Genomic DNA, 22,372 nt, shown 5'->3' with positions numbered 1-22,372 from the left:
GCAACATGGCTTATGAGTCCAAAATGCACTAACTCATCCTGGTAACTGTCACATCTTCCATTGGGGAAGTGCCCTTGAAGGCATTTGCATGTAGTTTCTTGCATCAGTTTGGATTCCATTTTGGTCTTCAAGATTCCAAACAAACTTTGCTTATTTTAAAAGGACCAGTGGTACCTTGTAGCTGCAGTACTAGAACAATTCCTTTACCACTAATATAATTTGACTAGATATAAAATATATTTTGTAACAGTGTTCAGTGTTGTTCTATCTACTTAACATTTTAATTCAGTTTCCATCAAGATTTCACATGTTCTCCAAGCTGATAGCATCCATGTTGATAAACAGTAAACCACTATGTCTATCATATGATGCACAGGATCATCTGTCATTGATATCTATCCTCTAACCCGTATGATACAAGACACCAAACAGGTCCCACAGACACATGAGAGGAACATCAATGTACTGGTTTACAACAATGCCTTTCACCAAGTCCTTACTATTTGTTCTGAGTCTGTCATAAAGGTGAGTACAAACATTCAAGCCTTTCAAATGCAAAGCCAATTTATTTTGCCTAGCTATTTTTCTTTAAACAATTTAAATCCCTCCCTATATCTGAAGATCTCAGAGTGGCTTACAATAAAATAGATATCAAACAATAAATAATAACAATAATTTTAAAATATTAAAATTACATTAAATAGATTATCAATTTAAAACTATACAATTTACAACCAGTTAAAACTATTTTAAATAATGTAACCATAACACATATGCAACTTGGATGAAATAATTTACACTTGAAGGCTTTAATAAAAAGTCAGGTTTTGACTTGGCCCCAAAATGATCCCAGGATTGGCTCCAACTAAATGAAGAGCAATGAGGCAAATGTTATTGTGTATATCATAAATTATTTTGGAGCATGCCCTCTTCTACAGATTGATAAAATAGTTAATTGATTTCAGAGCAAATTCTGTTGGGAAACATTCAGCTGAACTTTAAACGCAAAGTATGCCATTACACACTGTCTCTTTTGTACTCTTGCTCTCTCTGGTGAAACTAAGGAAATGTTAAGAACTGGGTTCTCTTTTGTTTCTTCTCAGATCAATCTGATTGTCCCATCCCCTTACCTTAATATTTGCCTTAGGCATTTATAGAAGCTGACAACTAAAATTTTATATACCTCCCCCCCACATACACACACCTGTTTCAGTTGATTTGAATATAATTTGCTTTCTTTTTAGGTCTGGGAATTGGAAACAGGACAACTAATATACCAGATTGAGGATGCCCATGGGCCTAATGTTGAAGTTACATGTGCAGCAATTGATAAGCATGGATTTCACCTTGCCACGGGAGCATGTGATGGTAAAACAATGAAATAGAAATTGTCAGCAACAATGCTTACCTTTAAAATAATTAATTTGTGACAAGAGCTGTGATATTATTAAATAGGGACTTATCTTCAGTATTCTGTGTTCACAGTTAGGGACAGTTGATGACTGTTTTGTATGTATGAGATGACTGGTTGCCCTCAAAAACTACTTCTGTGTGGTACATGATGTAACATTTTAAAATGGTTGCACCTGTGGAGTGGCTCAAGTCATAGAGGGCCTCTGTGCCCACACCAGTGGCTCACAGTGATTGTCAGCAATGGATTAAGGTGTTTCATACCAGGTGGGAGAATAATTATTGAACCTGCCTTGTGTAAGGCATGATTGTATCCAATACATTTCTCAGCTGATGAACCATGGTAATGGTAGTAAACTTGTGCACTATTGTCTCCTCTGCTACTAGGAAAGGCTTTTCTGAAATCAGGATCATTGAAAACGGTAGTGATATCAGTTAGTAGTATGGGTTGCTCACATGCCCCCTGATGTATTATTAGATAATATTCAGGTAACAGGTGATTTCACACAAAATCCCACGTAAAACTCAGGCCTGGCCTGCACAAAAACAGATGAGGGTAAAAATGTTTCTGGTTTATACCAATTCATTTCACATGTTGAAATACTCACCCATTTAAAACATCCTGCACACAGGGATAAACACACTAGCCTAACTTCTTCCTGATAGACAGACTGGACAAGATACAAGAGACCCAAGACCAGATGAAATCTGCTAATGTTTCTTTAATGTTATTTTTATAACAGTATTTTTGGTTTGTTTTTATTGGAAGACTTTATGGCTTTACTGTTACACTGGAGCATACTTGAAGTATACATTAAAATAATTTTCATAAATAAATAAAGCTCACAGGGTAAACTGAACTGGTATTTGGGAAAGCGGCTCAGTCCTTGTCTTCCCAGACTGTCATTCCAATCTAATATGTCCCACAGATCAACTGTTTGTCTTGCTGGAAAAAAACATATGGGAAAGCTTATTGTCTCACCTCATCTCAGCCTAATTTTTAGTATCTTTTGAGGTGCTGCTTGGATATTGTTACTTTCATTGGTTCTGAAGGTGATTGTTTGCATTTCATTTAATAACATTTAGAGGGGCTTTTTATGATAAAAGGCAGCCTGTGATCTTAAAAGACAAATCAGTAATAAAATAATTAACCTGTGCATCAGTTCTCAGTACAATCCCAGGACATTGACAAATAAGGTGTATAGGCATTTCTTGGTGTGATCTCATATGAGGCACTCAAATATTTACATGGTTGTTGTCATCATGAACAACGACTTTTGTCTTTTTCCTCCCCTTTCTCCTCCTTTTTTTAGGGACTGTGAAAACATGGGATTTTGGAAGTGGACAAGAACTTAAAGTTTTGCCTTTAGGCAAGGAAATCAGAGATAATGAACATTGGCTGATGCAGATGGTTTACCTGAAGGCTAGTGAGAGTAAACATGTGATCTTGGTCTTGGAGTACAGCGGGATGATCAAAATTGTTCAGGTTTTAGCTTTTTGATAGATTTTTTTTAAATCTTATACCGGATGTTGTTAAATTTGTTGGGTTTGTTTTAGAAATCAAACAATTTTTCAAGAGGCTAATCTTGCCAATGGTTAAGGATGTAAAAATATTTCTAATTACAAGTATCTATCTGCACAGCTGGCTTCTCAGTATCATTAATGTACAATACAATCTTATGCATTTTTACTTACAAATACTGGTAAGTCTCAGTATATTGAATGACATTTACTCTGTAGCAAGTATGCTTACAATTACGGCTTTAAACCCCAGTTAGCTATTATTAAATTTCTTAAGCATCTACCAAATTAATCAGTTTATTTATCTCCTTATCTTTCTGCTACTTTATTTCATTAAAAGTGCTCTGTGACCCATCAGTCTCTGAGAATTACTTTAATACATTTGGAGATTATCGCATTAGCTTTGCTGCTGGGATAGACCGGGGAGGTAAGGTGGATCTTATCGCATTCACCCATCACAGCGCAGGACAATATGCAGCCCATATGCAACCCGGGCTTCTCTTGCAGCTTTTCAAGAATGAGAATGACCCATTCTTGAAAAGATATGGGATGAGACTGGAGAAACACGGGTTGCATACAGGCTGCATACTGCCCGGCAATGGGTGAATGTGATAAGATCCAGCTTAAGAAGATTACTCCCCAGGTCTATCACGACAGTGAAGCTAATGTGGTAATCTCCTTTGTCTGACCCAAAGCTATACAGGCATAACCCACTTAGCAAATCCTGTGATAAAGAAGTTCCTTTAAAAAAAATGTTTTATGCCCTCATCCCTTCTTTTCTTCCTTATTAGTCTAGCTGGAAGTTTTTAGCATCTTTGGCATAGGGAGAATGGTGAAGGTGGGCTGGAGAAACAGAGACTTTTGGAAATTTGTAGTAGTTGAAGCAATAAAGCTTGAGCTGAGAAAAAATGGAATTCCATTCTAGCTAATCTTACTGTAGCTGTGTATGCCTACCCATAACAGACAAGCTAAACAGCCTCCCAAGACCAGAATCCCTTACTGAGCATACATGAACAGCAAAACAGATAGAAAAGGGGAGACCAGATAAGCCTACATCACAATGAGATATGGCTATAAGTAAATTTTATAATATCTTGCATAGTGATGCAGAAGGGTTAATCTGTTGGAGTAATTGACTCTGAACAGAAAATAAAATATTTTGAATCAGAAGTGACATGTATTCCATGGGACAACCACAGACTGCTCAGTCAGAGCAGATGGCATGAGGCAAAATTGCTGCAAGGTTGCATCATGCTCTGTGGCACTGAATGATGACTCAGAGGCAACACTCTATATAAGTGGATCAAGAGTGTGGGTAGGTGTGGATTAGTTTGGTGCTGGTGGAGTTGGTTGAAGCAGGCATTGGTGTAGTTGATTGGAAGCTGACTGAGAGGAGTGTGTATATATTATATCATATTGTATACATTGCAACTGAAGATAAGAGCTTCCAGAATTTTGGATGAATCAACTGCCTGTGAGTCATATTCTTGTGTGTGTGTGAAAAGTGGTCAGTGCATTATCAGTACCAATAGCTGGGTGTTTTCGTTTTTGAACTCTGCTATGTTATTGTTTTGGCTGCATCTGGGTGACTTGTCCCCAGACTGTGCCAGGAGTTGGCTTTCCCTTTGCCAACATAATCACTGATATGAAGATTATGGTTTGGCATTACATTTTGGTTTGGCATTACCTTTTCACCCTCTGTGGTTCAGAACATACGAAACACATGACCTGGCAAGTGTTTTCCAGCTAGTGTGCTTTGCTCATCTCAAGGGTAATTCAGACCTTTTTTTTAATGGAACGATACAAATGACCTCACTCACACATTCCAGGTTTGTTATTCACACTATGGAACTGCATCTATGCACATCTCTGGGAGTTTGGTTGCTCACATGTGCCAGCACTCAAATAAACATGAAATCAATGATGCGAACATATTTGAAACATGTTCAAGGCATGCAGAACTTAATCCTGAATTATCCCGGGTCTATTTGCATCTGTTATTCATACTGTCAATGATGTGAATCTTTTTTAAAAAAATCAGGAAAAAAACACGGTTAAGTGAGGTGTTTTTTTGTTTGTTTGTTTGTTTTGTTTTTTGCAGAGATAGATATTGACCCGTATTCATCCTGGATTATTTTCACCATCTGAATAGGGCCTCACTTGTTTGTTTTTTAGGACATTCTGTGAGATAGGATAGGAAATGAATATTTAACTAATTACAGCACCAGGAAAATATTCAGATCAAAGACCTTTTCATAGGCCATGCCACCTTAAATTTGTAGCTACAGTGTCTTCAGTTTCTACCTTAATTCCTTGTCATACTGGTCCTTACCTGGACAAAATCAATAAGACCCCTTTGGTAATGATAGAAAGTACTAGTAAAAGGTTTATACAGGAAGATCGGGGTGTGAGTGGAGCATGCAAATACCCTGATAAAACTGGGAACACTACTTTGCATGGAAGCAGAGTTTGTGTAAAATGGCATTTCTGTATTCACTTACAGACACGTCAGATGTGAAAGCAGCAGCTAGTCATTGCCATAATAGAAACTGTGATAGCTAAATATGCAGAATCCAATTTGAAGTGCTTTTTCATTCAACAGATACTTCTCTGTGTAGATAGACAATATCCCCCAAAGTCAAATATGTGACATACTCAAGATTTCTGAACCAACACTGAAACTGCTGTTTTGTACTATTAATCTCTAATGACAGACCAAAGGTCCAAAGTCAAGTATGTCCACTACACCCACAGTGTATACCCAGAATGAAATGTTTGGGAAGCTGAGATTTTTCCCAAAATACTGGATGAAATAAATTCAGTCAAGTTAATTGTCAAATATTAATGAACAATTGTTCTTCAAGTCTTTTTTTCCCCTCTGTAGGCCAATGAAGGTGAAAATTACCTGTCTATTACCTGGAGTCTTCCTGATGCTGTTTCACTTGCGCTACAAGACAATCCATTGATTCCCCTCAAACTGAGTCCCAATGCCAAGAAAAATAATGATTTTTTTCCAGATATTGAGCTGTTGCTTGGTAAAGAACCTGTACAATCAAATACAGAGGTGAGGGACTATTGCAATTTCAAACTTTTTAACATCCACAATAATAGCCTTTGGCAATTCTGAGTTCTAATAAATGTCTTACAATATTTTGATGCAGTCATCACAAAACCTAACAATGACAAAAATATTCAAATGAAGTGAAAACATGTTAAGGAGCTTCTTAGTGATAGGTAGAAAGAAAACTGAAGAGGATGGTCATAGATCCTCTGGCTGCTATTCTTCATTGCTGCTAAATAGGCTGTATTTCATGAAAGCTCATTTTATCATATATGCAGTAAGTCCTTAAGGTTCCATCACACTCCATATTCCTTAAACCACCCATTATCTCTGCTCTTCCCTCTTCCAACATCTTTGAGACCATTAACTACTGAGGAGTGATAAAAGATAGAAAAAACTGTTTACCAGCTCTAGAATAAACTAGTGGTTATCTTTGCCTCCAGGGACACTGGTAATATGCACCCACTTTTCAAGCAATGAGTATAATGTGTAGCTAGGCTCTTTTATAAATAAAGAGGAAGCAAAAATGATTCCAAATGAACTTCAAGGGGTTTTTTTTGAGGGGGGTAGGGTGGTGAAATAGTCGGGTTTAGTCTGATTTAATCTTATTCTTCATAGGTCATATCAGTATTTAAATCCACCATCATTATAAAGTCTGTGTTTGCACAGTTTGAAATAATTTAAGAGACAACGGAAAGTAATTTCTGCATCTTAAATTGTGAATCTGTGGGAAGACTGTACTTTTCAAAAATAGATTGTAATGGTAATATACTGCATAATTATATACTATTATATAATTATAGAGAGGCAGGCCCAGTACCAACTGCCTTTCCCAGCAGCTACATAGGAGGAGTCAGGCAGTCTTAATAGCCAAGCCCCGGACCATCTTCCCTTGAGGGAGAGCTTTGGGTGCAACTTTAAAGTCAAGCTCCGGACCATCTTCCCCTGAACACTGTGGTTCAGATTGTATTCCTCCCCCAAGAGGCACTGAAACCAACTGCCACTTCTCTCCAGAGACGTCCCCCTGTCCAGCAACATCTGACTATATTAGATCCCTAGTCCCTTAGGGTAACAGAGGGAGAGAAGGGAAGGAAACAACATCTGGAAAAGACAGAGGCCCACGAGTTCTGTCTGGATGCTGCAGGGAGGAAGAGGCTTCTGTTCTTGCTGCCTAGACCTCTACTTCCCTTGCAGGACTGAGTCCTTGACTCAGCAGACACTGTTTCATCCAGCACAGCTACCTTGCCTGCCTGAGGTATAAGGCTGGGACTTCTGCAGGAGACTAACCAAACAACATCCAGCTTTACTAGCTACCTGTCCCTTTCTCCCCTCCTGTTCCTGTCAATTTAATAGGAAGGATGTATTTTCCTCAAAAAGGAGGGGATATACAGAGTCAGGGAGAACCCATTGGAGTCATTAAAGGCAGAGGGAGATATGGAGAGAGGAGACAATTAAAACACCAAGGAAGAGGGGAGCTCAAGAGAGTACTTGTGGTCCCCAAGTTGTCTCCCCATCCAAATAGTATGAATAGCCTTGGTAACAGTCTCCCTGGGTTGAAGCTGCTGCTGCTGAATGCCAGATCAGTGAATGGTAAAACAGCTGCCATTCAGGACCTGATCCTGGAAGAACAAGCTGACCTGGCATGTATAACCAAAACCTGGTTGAATGAGACTGGAGGAGTTAATCTCTCTCATCTTTGGCCACCAGGTTTCTCTGTGCAGCAGCAGGCAAGGCCTGGGGGGCGGGGAGGTGGAGTTGCAGTAGTCTATCGTGATTCCATCCCCCTGACCAGATGCCCCCTCACACAGTCTACAGATTTTGAGTGTGTTTATTTAAAGGTGGGTGGCCAGGACAGAATAGGGATTCTGTTGGTGTACCGCCCACCACGCTGCACAACAGTCTCCCTTCCTGAGCTAACGGGGATGGTCTCGGGGTTGGTGTTGGAGTCTCCACATCTATTAGTACTGGGGAACTTCAACATCCATGCTGGGACTGCCCTTTCAGGAGTGGCTCAGGACTTCATGGCCTCCATGACAACCATGGATCTCTCTCAAGTGGTATCTGAACCTATTTATGCTGCTGGGCACACTCTGGACCTTGTTTTCTGTACTGGGTGGGATGATGATGATTTTGGTGTGAAAGAACTCACCACAGTTCCATTGTCATGGACAGATCATTATCTAGTCAGATTTAGACTCACTGGGACTCAGAACCTCTGCAGGGGTGGGGGACTGATTAGTATGGTCCGCCCCAGGAGGCTGATGGATCCAGATGGATTCCTGAGGGCTCTTGGGGAGTTTCCTGTCACCTTGGCAGGTGATTCTGTTGAAGCCCTGGCCAACCTTTGGAACAGGGAAGTGGCCAGGGCAGTGGACACAATCGCTCCTGAATGTCACCTCTCACGGAGTGGAGCCAAACCAGCCCCCTGGTTCTCCAGGGAGTTGATGGTGATGAAGCGAATGAGACGGAGACTAGAGCGACGTTGGTGGAAGACTCAGAGTGAATGTGATCGAACACGGGCTATAGCCTATTTGAAAACCTACTCTGTGGCAATGCGGGCAGCAAAGAAATCATTTTTTGCTGCCAGCATTGCATCTGCAAGGAGCCGGCCAGCAGAGCTGTTCCGAGTGGTCAGGGGCCTTTTACACACTCACCCTCAGGTAGAGGATACAAACCACTCGGAGGCTTGCTGTGAAGTATTTGCACGGCATTTTGCAGATAAAGGCGCTCAGATCCGCTCCGACTTGGATGCTACAGTTGATACAGTGTCAGTGGATGCAACCTTGGCTCCTATCAGTCCAGTGTTAATGGATACTTTTCAACTTGTGCAGCCTGATGATGTGGACAGGATCCTTGGAGAGGTAAAAGCCACCACATGTATCTTGGACCCTTGTCCTTCTTGGCTTGTTAAACAGGCCAGAGGAGGACTGGCTGAATGGTTAAAGGAGGTCATCAATGCCTCCTTACAACAAGGCAGAATTCCATCCTGCCTAAAGGAGGCTGTTGTAAGGCCTCTGTTAAAAAAGCCATCCTTGGATCCCACAATAATGAAAAACTATCAGCCAGTGTCTAATCTACCATTTCTAGGCAAGGTTCTGGAACGTGTGGTGGCTTGCCAAATCCAGGGATTTCTGGATGAAACGGATTATCTAGATCCATTTCAAGCTGGTTTCAGACCTGGCTATGGAACAGAGACAGCCTTGATCGCCTTGGTGGATGGCCTACGCAGGGAACTGGACAGGGGGAATGTGTCTCTGTTGATTCTCCTGGACCTCTCAGCGGCTTTTGATACCATCGATCATGGTATCCTTCTAGACCGCCTCTCTGGGATGGGGCTTGGAAGTACTGTTCTACAGTGGCTCCGTTCCTTCCCGGAGGGGCGAACTCAGAAGGTGGTACTGAGAGACTCCTGTTCAACCCCCTGGCCATTGACCTGTGGGGCCCCTCAAGGTTCTGTGCTGTCCCCTATGCTGTTTAACATATACATGAAACTGCTGGGAGAGGTTGTCCGGAGTTTTGGGATACGGTGTCATCAATATGCAGATGACACTCAACTCTACTACTCCTTCCCACCTCAATCCAAGGAGGCAGTCCTGGTTCTAAACCAGAGCCTGTCTTCAGTAATAGACTGGATGAGGGCAAACAAGTTGAAACTTAATCCAGACAAGACAGAGGTGCTCCTGGTCAGTCGGAAGGCAGATCAGGGAATAGGGATCCAGCCTGTGTTAGATGGGGTCTCACTCCCCCTGAAGACACAGGTTCGCAGTTTGGGGGCACTCTTGGACTCAGCTTTGAACTTGGAGGCCCAGGTCTCTGCTGTGACCAGGAGTGCTTTCGCACATTTAAAACTTGTACGCCAACTGCGCCCGTTCCTTGAGAAGCCAGATTTGACCACGGTGGTACATGCCTTGGTTACATCCCGTTTGGACTACTGTAATGGGCTCTACATGGGGCTGCCTTTGAAAAGTGTTCAGAAAATTCAGTTGGTTCAAAGAGCTGCTGCCAGGCTATTAACAGGGGCAGATTACAGAACCCATACTATGCCCCTGTTGAAACAGCTTCATTGGCTGCCAGTTTGTTTCCGGGCACAATTCAAGGTCCTGGTTATTACCTACAAAGCCCTACATGGCTCAGGTCCACACTATTTGGCAGACCGTTTCTCTTGGTATGAACCGGCCTGGACTCTAAGATCCTCTGGGGAAGCCCTTCTCTCTGTCCCAACATCATCACAAATATGGTTGGTGGGGACACGAGAGGGCCTACTTAGTGGATGCCCCTAGACTCTGGAACTCCCTGCCCAGGGAGATCAGAATGGCTCCCTCCTTGATGGCCTTCCACCAGCAGTTGAAGACCTACCTGTTTACACAGGCATTTAGGGATTTACTATAAGAACAGCCTGGGATGTTCGATGTTAGACCAGTTTAAAAATTCTTTTCAATGTACTTTTTATTTTAGTGTAATATTTTTATTTTTAAATACTGTGAAGCCGCTCTGAGTCCCAGTCCTGGGAAAAGAGCGGGATACAAATAAATAAATAAATAAATAAATAAATAAATAAAGATGTTGGTAGGAGCAGTCATAGCAGTTGCATATTTTACTCAATGCCTTTTCATGTATTATAGCAAGTAGCAAGTACTACTAAGAATCCTCTTTTATATATCTTTCAGCTACCTCAAGGGACAGAAGTGAAATGCTTTGATCTGCTAAGAGTAGAAAATTATAATCTGTTAGCTACTGCAAGTGCAAATGGTGCTATCATCATGTGGGACTTTGACTCTGCCACTGCCAGACACATGTAAGTAAGAAAGTATAGAAACATGCTGATACCCATTTGGCCAACATGGACCAAAATCACAGTGTGGAAATGCAGTTCTACCAGATTCTTGTTGTCAAGGGAAACTGGAACTGAATAAGCAACTAGAGACCAAGGGCAACTAGAGATCTTGTCCTTAAAAAAATATCTCATGTTTGCTACACCCTTCATCACTAGATGTTCCCCTTCATTATGTATCCCAACTATTTTCTTGCAAACTTAGATCCAGGCAAAGGTCTCCAGCTTTCTTCTCCCCAGTGTGATCAGCAACAGAAATTTTACCATCAGAGTTCTGCCCTTTTTTACACCACACCTACATAATAGCTATATATAAGTTCAGATACAAATAAAAGGTGCTTCTGTCATCAGCCACACAGGGACACAGCCAAGGAAGGGGGCGGTCCATTGGGTCCAGACCCCCCCCTTCTGTTAGATACAATGAATGGTGTGTGCCGTTGCGCCGCCACGCCCAAGCCCCATTATAATGGTGGCACTTAGTCTGGACCCCCCTTCCCAAAATCTTGGCTATGGCTCTGAGCCACATGACAGGGATGGTGGTTAAAGGTCTCCTACAGACATCTTGGTTTCAGTCAAGTAAATCACCGAGCAGAACCAATGTGTTCTCTCTTTTGCCTTTGTTTACATCAGAATTTGGAAACTAACCTGCCTGCCAGCATACCAAGTGCCTCTTTCTGTACTCAGCTGCCAGTAAACCTTACCACAGCAGGAGAAACAGGCATGAGTCTTTAGCTGGTGCTGTGTCATGAAGCATAAAGTGTCTTTCACTTTGGCAGCCTCTCCTAGCTCTGAAGTTCAGAAGGACAATTCCCCAGGGGATATCTCAGAATTCTGCACTTCAAGCAGAAGACACGACTTTTCCTCACCGGTACCCTAGTTAATTTCACAATGAGCTGGTTTCCCCTGGAACCGCAGCACACACAAATGCACACCATTTACTGCCTGATTACCCTCTCCCTGAAATGCAAAAGATTCCAAAGAGAGAGCCATGGCCTTATTTCTCCTCCATTCTGCTTTTAGCCTTCTTCAGGTGAGAAACCTCTTGGAAATACTACATCAATTCTTTCCTACATTAGTGCGTATAATACTTTAACCCTTTTCTCACTCATTGCATGTACTCTGTGGCTGAAAAAGCACAAATCACAAGAAACCGACTAATGGGCTCAGTAAGGAAATACCTTCTTTCAAAGTATAGACCAAACGCCAGGGTTTAATTTATTTTTACTTTTTGGCAGAAAAAAGTTGATTGCATATACAGTGCACCCGCGTCATACACGGGTGCCTTTTATGCAGCTTTCAATGGCGCACGCCCCCGTGGCATATGCACCGCACCATGCGTCATGCATGAGCCCCATTATTTTCAATAGGGCTCGAACATATGCACTATTTGCCTTATGAATCCCCCACGTAAGGCAAGGGTGCACTGTACTAGTAGTGAACTATATAACACTACTAGTAGTTATTTATAAACAGTCTCTCTCACACACAGATCATATTCTCGAGTTTTTAAAAAAGATTCGCATTGTGAAGTCGAAGGCTTTCACAGATGGCATCCATGGTTTTTTGTGGGTTTTTCAGGCTATGTTTGCAAAGATACGCAGAGATGTGTGAGTGGGGTTATTTGCATTATTCTACTAAAATAATAATAATAATAATAATAATAATAATAATAATGTCTGAATGACCCCTAACATAGAAGAGAGGAAACTGATCTTCATGGAAGAGAGCATAGCAGGCTGGAAGAAGGACATTCTGCATGGCACCATTTCATGACAGGTCTCATGATATTCTACTGCAGCAACATACTAGCCATATCTATCAAACTTCAAATTCTTCAAAGGTTTTCTAAAACAGTGATTTTCAAATGAGCCTATGACCACCAGTTTCGTATTCTGTGTGAATATACTATGTCCAAATCCTCTGAAATACTAATCATCTGCAGGAGGCAAGTAAAAGTGGAAACAGATTCTCTGAAGGAAGACATTTTGAAATCTACTTGGCCAGAACAGTTCTACGTTTACATAGGCTGCTGCCACACTGCAGAATTAATGCAGTTTTACACCACTAACTGTTAAGTCTCTATCCTATGGAATCCTGGGATCTGTAGTTTGTTGTGGCACCAGAGCTCTTTAGCAGAGGAGGCTAAATATCTCACAAACCTACAAATCTCAGAATTCCATAGCATTGAGCAATCACAGTTAAAGCGGTCTAAGACTGCATTAATTCTGCACTGTAGATACGGCCATAGACTACATTGATGGTAAAGGAAATAGGATGACTATGGAAGATTTTATTGAGCTCACTGGAGATATACAGCATAAAAAGCTAACTATGTGTTATAATGCATTGAAAAACTGAAGTATTGTGGATGGCATTTTGTTATAAAAAAATAAGGGTGCAGTCCTCTTCCTTCAGTAATGTCAGTCTTGTAGCTGTATTATGAGAACATACAGACCTTTGGGGATGATCTACATGGCTGTTTCCTCATTTACAAACCTCAGCTGCACTCACGCCTATGATCACGAGACTGACTTGCAAGTATCTTTAAAATGTATCATGAAGAACAGACTTCTTACCATTGTTTGTCTTGGTGCAAGAAATATGCACCGTAGGAAGTAACAGCTTGTTTATTTCTAGATTCAAAACTGTCAATGTCATTCAAGGAGATGAGCCTGAATTGCGTGGAATCAATAAATTACAGTTTCTCTATCGAAGTACTATCTCTGATCGGTAAGTGAACTTGAACCATATATTGAGCCTAAACCTGGTATAAGTTCCAGCTACGATTGCTGGTTATAAAGCTTCTCTATTCTGCCTGATTTTAACTGTTAAGTGGTTTCCCTTCTCATCCAAATCTCCCTTCAAAATGGAGATTCGGTGATAGATGAAGCAAGGCTAATGAAACCTGTGCCAAATATTGGTATACCTCACTTATAAATACCACACTCTGGAAAGCATGCAATTGCACTTCCTCTGGTTCTGAAACTAGGATCCAAAACACACTGCAGAAATAATCCAGTTTGAGCCCGCTTTAACTGCCCTGGCTCAGTGCTAGAAAATCCTGAGAATTGTAGTTTATTGTGGCACCAGTGCTCTCTGATAGGAAAGGCTAAATGTCTCACAAAATTAAAGTTCCCAGAATTACCTAGCATTTAGCCAGGGCTGTTAAAGCAGTCTCAAACTGGATTATTTCTGCAGTGTGTTTTGGACAAATGGCAGTTGTTTGACATCAAATAGTGATGTTTCATAATGTCAGAGACTAGGGTACATCTCTTCTGTTTACTTAAGGTGGAAACTCAGCCAGAAGCAGTGTGGGGAGACACATGATCCAGATCCTTTGGCTTTCTAGGGATACAGCCCCACAGCTGTGTTTAAACCAGATGCTTTGGGGATGGGGGAGCAAAAACTGGAGCACATCTTTTGTTTACTTGAGGCAGAGATTGTCTATCAGAACAGTCAGTACTAGTGGGGTGCCACAAGGTTCTGTCCTGGGCCCAGTGCTATTCAACATCTTTATCAATAACTGATGATGGAATAAAGGACATGTTTATCAAATTTGCAGATGACACCAAATTAGAAAGAGTAGCTAATACCCCAGAGAGCAGGATCAAAATTAAAAATGATCTTAATAGATTAGAAAACTGGACCAAAACTAGCAAAATTAATTTCAACAGGAAGAAATGTAAGGTACTACACTTAGGAAGAAAATAATGAAATGCACAGATACAGGATAGAGGACACCTATTGGCTTGACAACAGTACATGTGAAAGGGATCTAGGAATCCCAGTTGAGCACTAGCCAACAATGTGATGCAGCAGCTAAAAAAGCCACTGGGATTCTAGGATGCATTAACAGAAGTATAGTGTCTAGATCGAGGGAAGTAATAGTACCACTCTATTCTGCTTTGATCACTCCTCAACTGGAATATTGTGTCCACTTCTGGGCACCACAATTCAAAAAGGATGTTGACAAGCTGAAGGATGACCAAAATGATAAAGGGTCTGGAAACCATGCCTTATGAGGAGTATCTTAGGGAACTGAGTATGTTCAGCCTGGAGAAGATATGATAGCCCTATTTAAATTTTATGGGGATGTCATACTGAAAATGGAGCATACTTGTTTTCTGTTGCTCCAGAGTCTAGAATACAAAACAATGGATGAAGGCAACATCTTTACTTCCATTTTTACTCCAAAGCATTTGTGTTCTGTTCTGTTCTATTCTATTTTCTGAGTGTGCCAGCCTAACCTATAGAAGGGAATGGGCTGGGAGTAGCCAATGAGAAGGCTCTCTCTGGTGTCCTCACCAGACAGATTTGTAATGGTGATGGGACTGAGAGAAAGCCCTTCCACAAGGATCATAACACTCTGGCAGTTTCATATAGGAAGAGACAATCTTTCAGATAGTTTATTTATGTTTATATTTGAAATATTATAGGAAAGCTGCCAGTATGAATTTAGAACAGGCTGTTATTGCAGATGTATGAAAAAATGATGTGGCCTACAAGGTCATACATGCATTCTTTAGATGTCTGCTTCTGGCACATTGGTTCAGTATTCTGAATATTGATATTTTGCACTATATGGATTTTGTCTTCCATGCAGGGAACTTAGCCTGTCATCCACCTTCAGTTCAGATCCTCAGAGTGATGACAGTCCAACAACCCAAGAAGGAGATGGCAGCACCATCAAGCTGGTATGCTTGCTTGCTTTTTCCTCTTTATTTCTTTCTTTTTCCTTCTATCTTTGCTGTGATTTCAATATGAAACAGGATTTCCCCTCTACCACTCCCTCCCTCCCTACTTTAGTTAAATATTCTGTCTTGCCTGATAACAACAGTCCTGTTCTTGAAAACGCGGTGGGAGAAGTCTGGATTGTAGATGGGCTCCCCAAGTGGATACGGACTGCCTACAGCCCGGGTATGGGTAAATACAATAAGATCCTGCATCTCTCCTGCCACTTTTTCTGTGTGCAATCTGCTTGGATGAATAGAGAACTAGTGTATATACTCATGTATAAGTCTAGAAATTTAGGACAAAAAAATGACCCAAATAACCTGCCCATGGGTCAATGTAAGTACAGTGGGGCCTCCGCATACGCGGCCTTTTTATAAGCGGCTTTGAGCGTACGCGCTCAAGCTGCTGGGCGCGCATGGGGCAGCGCATCCCATTCTGTTGAATGGGCGCGCATGCTTGTTGCACTGCGCGCGCGCCCATTACACCCCACGCTCCTCCGCGCCGCCGTGCACGAGCCCCATTGTTTACAATGAGGCTCGAGCATAGGCGGAAATCGCCATACGCAGCAGGATCCGGAACGGATCCCCCGCGTATGGCGAGGTTCCAGTGTACTGTACATTACCTCTTATTTTAGAAAAAGGAACCATTCCCTGGTGAAAGGCAAGTGTGTAATCTGTCCTGGAAGCACTGACCCCACTTTACTGTCTCATCCATCCAGGCTTTAGTATGAGCACAAACAGTTATGCCTCCTGGAATTTGGTTCTTTGGCATTGTTTTCCTTTGCTTCATTCCTTATATCTTTCTGTTACATGCCCCTAGGTTTTACCCTTGACTTATCTATGGGTCATATAAAATCCATCATTTTGGCCCCAAAATCTGCCCTCAACTTATAAATGAGGTTGACTTATAGTTGAGTATATACGGTATATCTAATTGAAGACTTCCTGGTTTTATTCATTTGCTTACTTGCTTGGATGCGCTAGAAAAGGGGAATTGCTTCAGTGCATTCTTATTTTCATACCACAGCTGTATGCATCTGTGATCACCAGACTGACTTGTGTGTTTCCTTAGAATGCATCAAAAATGCATAAAAAAGACAGATTTCTTACCATTGTTTATCTTGGTGCAAGAACATTATTATTATTATTATTATTGTTGTTGTTGTTGTTGTTGTTGTTGTTATTATTATTATTATTATTAGTATCCCGCCCCTCTGAGAACAATCGGGGCGGCTATTTGCCTATTCTTGCTGGCTTAATCACCAAAAAACAAACAACAACAACAACAACAAAAACAATGCTGTACAAAATGCCTCGGGTTAAAAAAAAAAGAGCACTGTGTATTTTTGTATAAATTTAATGTACGGTGGGCCACAGCAGCAGCCAGGGGAGAGGAGGAGGAGGAGGAGGAAACAGGGGCAGCTACAACTGTGTGGCAGCTGCAGTGGTGGGAAGAGAAGGAAGAGTCAGAGGAGGAGGCCCCCTGACATGGTAAGAGGGGCTTTGGGTGGCTGGGTGGTGGTGGTAAAGTATTATTGTCCCCAATGGTGGAACAGCCACATGGCTGTGCCACCATTGAGTACTATGGGACTTGAACATCCATGGATTTTGGTATCCCGGGGGGGGGGGGGGGCTGGAATAGGTCCCTCACGGATACCGAGGGCCCACTGTATTTGTCATGGCCTTTCTCTAGCACAATAAACTGAACCAGAAAAAATTTGACTCTATTAGGTTAGGAAGGAAGGAAGGAATTTCTCTTTCTTAAATGCTGCTGGTAGTGGTGGTAATACATTTTCACTTAGAAGCTGGAACAATATATTTAAAAAATAGAACAGTAACTGGACCAATAAACAGATACTGTATTTAACAATGTGTTCTTAAATTGCATTTTAATTGTTTTAAATCACACTTTTATTTTAATATTTAATATTTAATTTGAGTATTGTTTTAATTGTTTTGTATGTTTTAATGCAATGCTACTGCAAACTGCCTCAAATCCCATTGGCAGGATGTAAAATCTGTAAATAAATATAATTGGCAGCATTTCTGGTAAATGCATTCAAAATGGTCAACAATGTGAGCGTTCTTTTTCTTCTTGAGTCTTAAACTAATTTCTAAATGTATTCATATGCTATTATTTGCTTTCAGGAAAGTGAAAAAAGTGATTGTGGTGGTATGACTGCTTCTTCAGGTATGAATTGGAATATTATGGACTATTTAGAAGATTATTTGTACTTTTTGAAGTCCACATTTTAAAAAAAAGCAAAATTTTGCCAGAAATTATTGGCATGAGTGGCTGAGTCAAGCTATCTGTTTAAATTTAAAACCAGAAGGTTTTGAAGATGTGCACATTAAAAAACAAAATAAAACAACAACCTCATTTTATTTATGGTCATGGGAATCATATTGTTTTAAAATAAATATTAGAAACCAGAACAAATACGTTTTCTGTATGCAAACTAAAAACCCAACAGTATATTATCCATAAAAAAATGGTTCATTAAATTTGAACCTCTTATGGCCACCCAGATCTTGTCCAACACTTCAGACTTAAAATGATGGTGACGATGACGACAATGACGATTATCAAAGATGAAACAGAAAGATATTGTCTCTTAACTATCTAGAAATTATTTTCCTCATTATCCTTTCTACTTAATTGTGCAAGCAAACTGAAGTTTGAACAAGAATAGGCACTAGAACTGTGGTGTGCTTGATCATCCAGCTAAGCTAGGGGTTTCATTCCAGCATATATACCTTCAGAAAGTCTTGGGCTGGAAGCCATTGAGGAAGATATTTTAATTGGACAATTTTGTGCAATTGAAATTTCATGAGACACAACAATTTTTAAGTCCCAAAGAGAAAGAACTATGAACACTATTGAACAATTATGCTTTGTTTCAGAACCAAAACTTCCAAGTTCTCTTATTGTGGAGAACAAAGAAATGACACCCAGTGTACTGGATACTGGGGCTGAAAAATTAGAACGTCGGAATATACCTGTACTTGCCTCAGCTCATGAAGATGGTCGTATCTACCTCTGGACGATAACGGTAGGTTCTCAAGTTGTGTGTGGAAGTGAGTGATGCACTAAACAGCTTTCTGTTTCTGCTGTCAATAAAGGGGCATGTAAAATGAGAGGGTTCTTTTTCTATACATTTTCTGTATTTTCTTTTTTCTTCTTTTCCATATATATATATATATATATATATATAAAATGAATAAGTGTGTTATGTTTCTACTTCTTAAACAAATTGAAGGCTTAAAGTTGCAAGAACATATTCTTAAATAAATTATGGCCCAGATGTCTCATTTCCTCTGATGGAACAGTATTTTATAGGTGTGTGTACTAGGAACATAAAAACAGGAATTCTGGATCAGAGCAGCATTGTCTCTAATCCAACACTGTATTCATACAGTGGCCAGTAGCTGAGATTCAAAATAATACTGCCTCTGATACTGAAAAAAAATGTACAGCCATCATGACTAGATCCCACTCATCTTTCCATCCTTCTGGTGTTACCTTATTTGATAGATGGAGACAGTGTGATATTCCAAGTGTTGTTGGGCTGAAAATCCCATCAGCACTAGCCAGCATAGGCAACAGTGAGGAATACCAGTACATGCAGTCTGAAATCATCTGGACAACCCTTTGTTCCTTATCCCTGCCTTACCAGTTTGGGAAGAGTTGCAAGAGGACTCCTCCCCACAACACCGTGATGATGCAAGAAGATGTAGATTACAGAGGAGAGATACATTATGTGCAATTCCTTTATGTGCCAGTTTGAACTGTCCACAGGTCTTTTCACATAACATGTCACTTCTTATAAGATCAGTTCCCTTACTCAAACAAGTAAATTTGAAAGTATCCCTAAGTATCCATGAGACGGTACTCAAAAATTGCCCCTTTCAAGCACTAGGTGCTGACCCAACCCTGCCATAGCTTTAGCTTTTCGCATTGACACTGGAGATTGCCCCGCATTGTGGAAACACCTTCTAAGGGCTATTTCGAAAAATTAATATAATAAATATGTCTTAGAAATATTAGTTTCTCCCAGCGGCTGAGCAACTGTTTATTAACAGGGGAGACTCCATCTTGGTACCAAGGCTGAATAAAAATTTTATATTGGAAGTTAGAATCAGGACCAAATTATTAATGGTTGAAATGGAGCAACTGATCAAAGTCCTGCACAGCAGGTGAGAGGTCTAGTGCTGAAGAGAGAAAAAATTGTTTCTTCTCCAGTCTCTTTTTGAATCTCCCATTCTTTCTCTTACTATCAATATTTTGTTTGTCACTTGAGTAAAAATGCATGGGGTCAATCCTTTAGATTCACTGAAGTTGTAGGGCTGCAAAAGTACATGAATACTTTTGTGCTACTTTTCATTAAACTTTGCTTTTTTATTTATGATTGGTTTACTTGTTTAATTTCCCTAGTACTGCTCCTGGAAGAAAACAACTTTAATCCCCTTTTGTTTAGAATGCAGAAGTCATACTCATCTATAATCTAAGAAGTGTTGCTTATGTTCCTGACACAACTGAACTATCTGGGGACAGGCTGTGACTCAGTGAGGGAGTGATGTACTTTGTTTGTGAAAAATACTAGATTCATTTTCTTGCCTCTCCTTTTTAAAAAGAACCCATGTAGCAGGTTTGGAAAAGATCAATACCCAAGTCCCTGGAGAGGTACAGCAACCTGAAGCAGACTGCACAATACTCTTTCATATCTTTTCATCTATTCAAAGCTCAGAAAACCCACCTTTTTGAATTATATATTGGCTGGGGAAGGGGCATTCTAGGAGCTGTAGTCTAAAAATAATAACTGTTCTAAGATTAGCATATAACCATAACTTGAGAACTTCTTGACTGAGCTGTGTGATCACGATCATTTTATATACAGTATATGCTTATTCTCTTGTTATTACATTACTAGTGTTTTATTTTGATGTAATTTTGTGGTTGGGTCTTTTGTGCTTATAAATAATATATCCTCTGAACACAGAGATATAATGAAGTTATGCAGATCAGGAAAAAAATGATCTAACAAATGGTGCGATTATTTTAATATCAATAAGGTTTCTAATAGTAGTCATATCTATACCTACTCAAAGTTAAATCCTGTAATGGGGTGGGTAAGCTCTGCCATTCTGAGGCCCAATTTTTGCCATAGGCTGAACCAGACCCCCAAAACAAAAACAAAAGTACCCAGAAGTCTATTTCAGGAAAAAGAGGGAACATGGGGGGCTGCTAAAGAGCCCAGAACTTGCAGAAATGGGGCTACATGATCCTCTGTCTTATCCTTTAAATTTCATTCATTCTTACTCCCAAATAACCATGTCAAGTTTGCAGCATGTTAGTGCAATCTTATGAGTAACCCCTACTAAATACAATGGCATGCCTTTCCAAATATATATATATATATATATATATATAGAGAGAGAGAGAGAGAGAGAGAGAGAGAATGATATTATAAGGAGTTGCAATGTGTGAAATGGTGTGCTGAGTGTGTGTAGATATATACAAACAGATATACACATACATACATATATTTATATTGAAATTGTATTTTAATTATGTTTTAAGTATTTTTAGTGTTTTAACTGTTTTAATCATGTTTTTAATAGTGGTCCAAAATACACTGCACTTTGGGTCCACTTTAACTGCCCTGGCTCAGTCTTAGAGAATTCTAGGAACTGTAGTTTTGTGACACGTTTAGCCTTCTCTGTCAGATCTCTGGTGCTACAATAAACTACAGGATTCCCTAGCACTGAGCCAGGGCAGTTAAATCAGTCTCAAACCGGATTATTTCTTCAGTGTATTTTGGATCAACATTGACATTTAATTCCTTTTTAACTTTTGGAAAATCAATGGTTTGGTTGGATCTTTTAAAATTATTGTAATCCACTTGGATCCCATTTTGGGAGAAAGGTGGGGTATAAGTACAGTCAATCAATCAATAAGTCAAGGTTCTAATTGATAGGATGCAACAGCTAAAATAAAGATTTCAGTTTGTTGCATCTGAAAACATGGCATATTGAACTAGATCAATGTGACTCGAGCAGCTTGCCAAGCTCCAAATGTCAGAAAGTTCTTCTTTATTTAAAGAAAGTGTGATTATGTTTTTGTTTGTGAAGGGAGATCTACTGAGAGAAATTTTGCCTTTTACAAAACATCCTCCAATTCCTTTGACAGTACTGCACACTGACGTGTCTTCTAAAATGCTTTTTGCTGCTAATAAAGGTAAGGAAGCATTTCTCATTCATGGAATTGATCAGGATTTTCACCTCCACCCACCAAGTTTTCTGAAGGCAAAAACTGAAACTTATCAAGATTCCATTATTCATTATTCATATCAAACAAAATGGCCACTGCAACAATGAGGAACTTTTGATAAAAATCAACTAGACTATTGTTAGCTGAAGAAATCCAATACTGGAAGCATGTTAACAAGATAATCCTATGCTTTTCTATTCAGATGTATGTTTGTACTCAGTGGAATAGTCTTAAGGAAAGTAGATGTAGGGTTGCAGGCTAAATTTATTATTTTATCATGGGATTCTTTTTATGGTTTCAAATCAGCTATCAGATTTGCCAGTGGTTTTCTTCCTAGGTCTATTTTCTCCCTCCTTTCTGACCAGAATCTGGAAAACTAACTATTAGTAATTAAAGCCAGATTTAGATATACCAGTTCGATACTGTGCAGCTTGAACCACTCCATATTTACTCAGAAGTAATTTAGTGGAAATTTCTCCAAGTATATGTGCATATGATTGCAACATTATCTAAGACAAGACCTCCATTTTATGCTTGGGCATGGA

General features: G+C 40.1%; 1 protein-coding gene across 1 annotated transcript in view; it reads left to right on the top strand.

Moving 5' to 3' along the window:
• WDR64 (WD repeat domain 64) overlaps nt 1–22,372 on the top strand; it is a 105,234-nt gene that overhangs the window by 60,013 nt on the left and 22,849 nt on the right. The window contains 10 exon segments of the mRNA XM_042440396.1: nt 377–525; nt 1,245–1,368; nt 2,724–2,896; nt 5,816–5,995; nt 10,660–10,787; nt 13,461–13,553; nt 15,427–15,517; nt 17,705–17,747; nt 18,461–18,609; nt 21,689–21,794. Of these exon segments, the coding sequence (XP_042296330.1) occupies nt 377–525; nt 1,245–1,368; nt 2,724–2,896; nt 5,816–5,995; nt 10,660–10,787; nt 13,461–13,553; nt 15,427–15,517; nt 17,705–17,747; nt 18,461–18,609; nt 21,689–21,794 (1,236 nt within the window).

The sequence above is a fragment of the Sceloporus undulatus genome, chromosome 1, assembly GCF_019175285.1.
Source record: "Sceloporus undulatus isolate JIND9_A2432 ecotype Alabama chromosome 1, SceUnd_v1.1, whole genome shotgun sequence".
Lineage (NCBI taxonomy): Eukaryota > Metazoa > Chordata > Lepidosauria > Squamata > Phrynosomatidae > Sceloporus > Sceloporus undulatus.
Note: the sequence above shows the minus strand (reverse complement) of the source record. Positions and strands in the feature narration are given on the sequence as shown.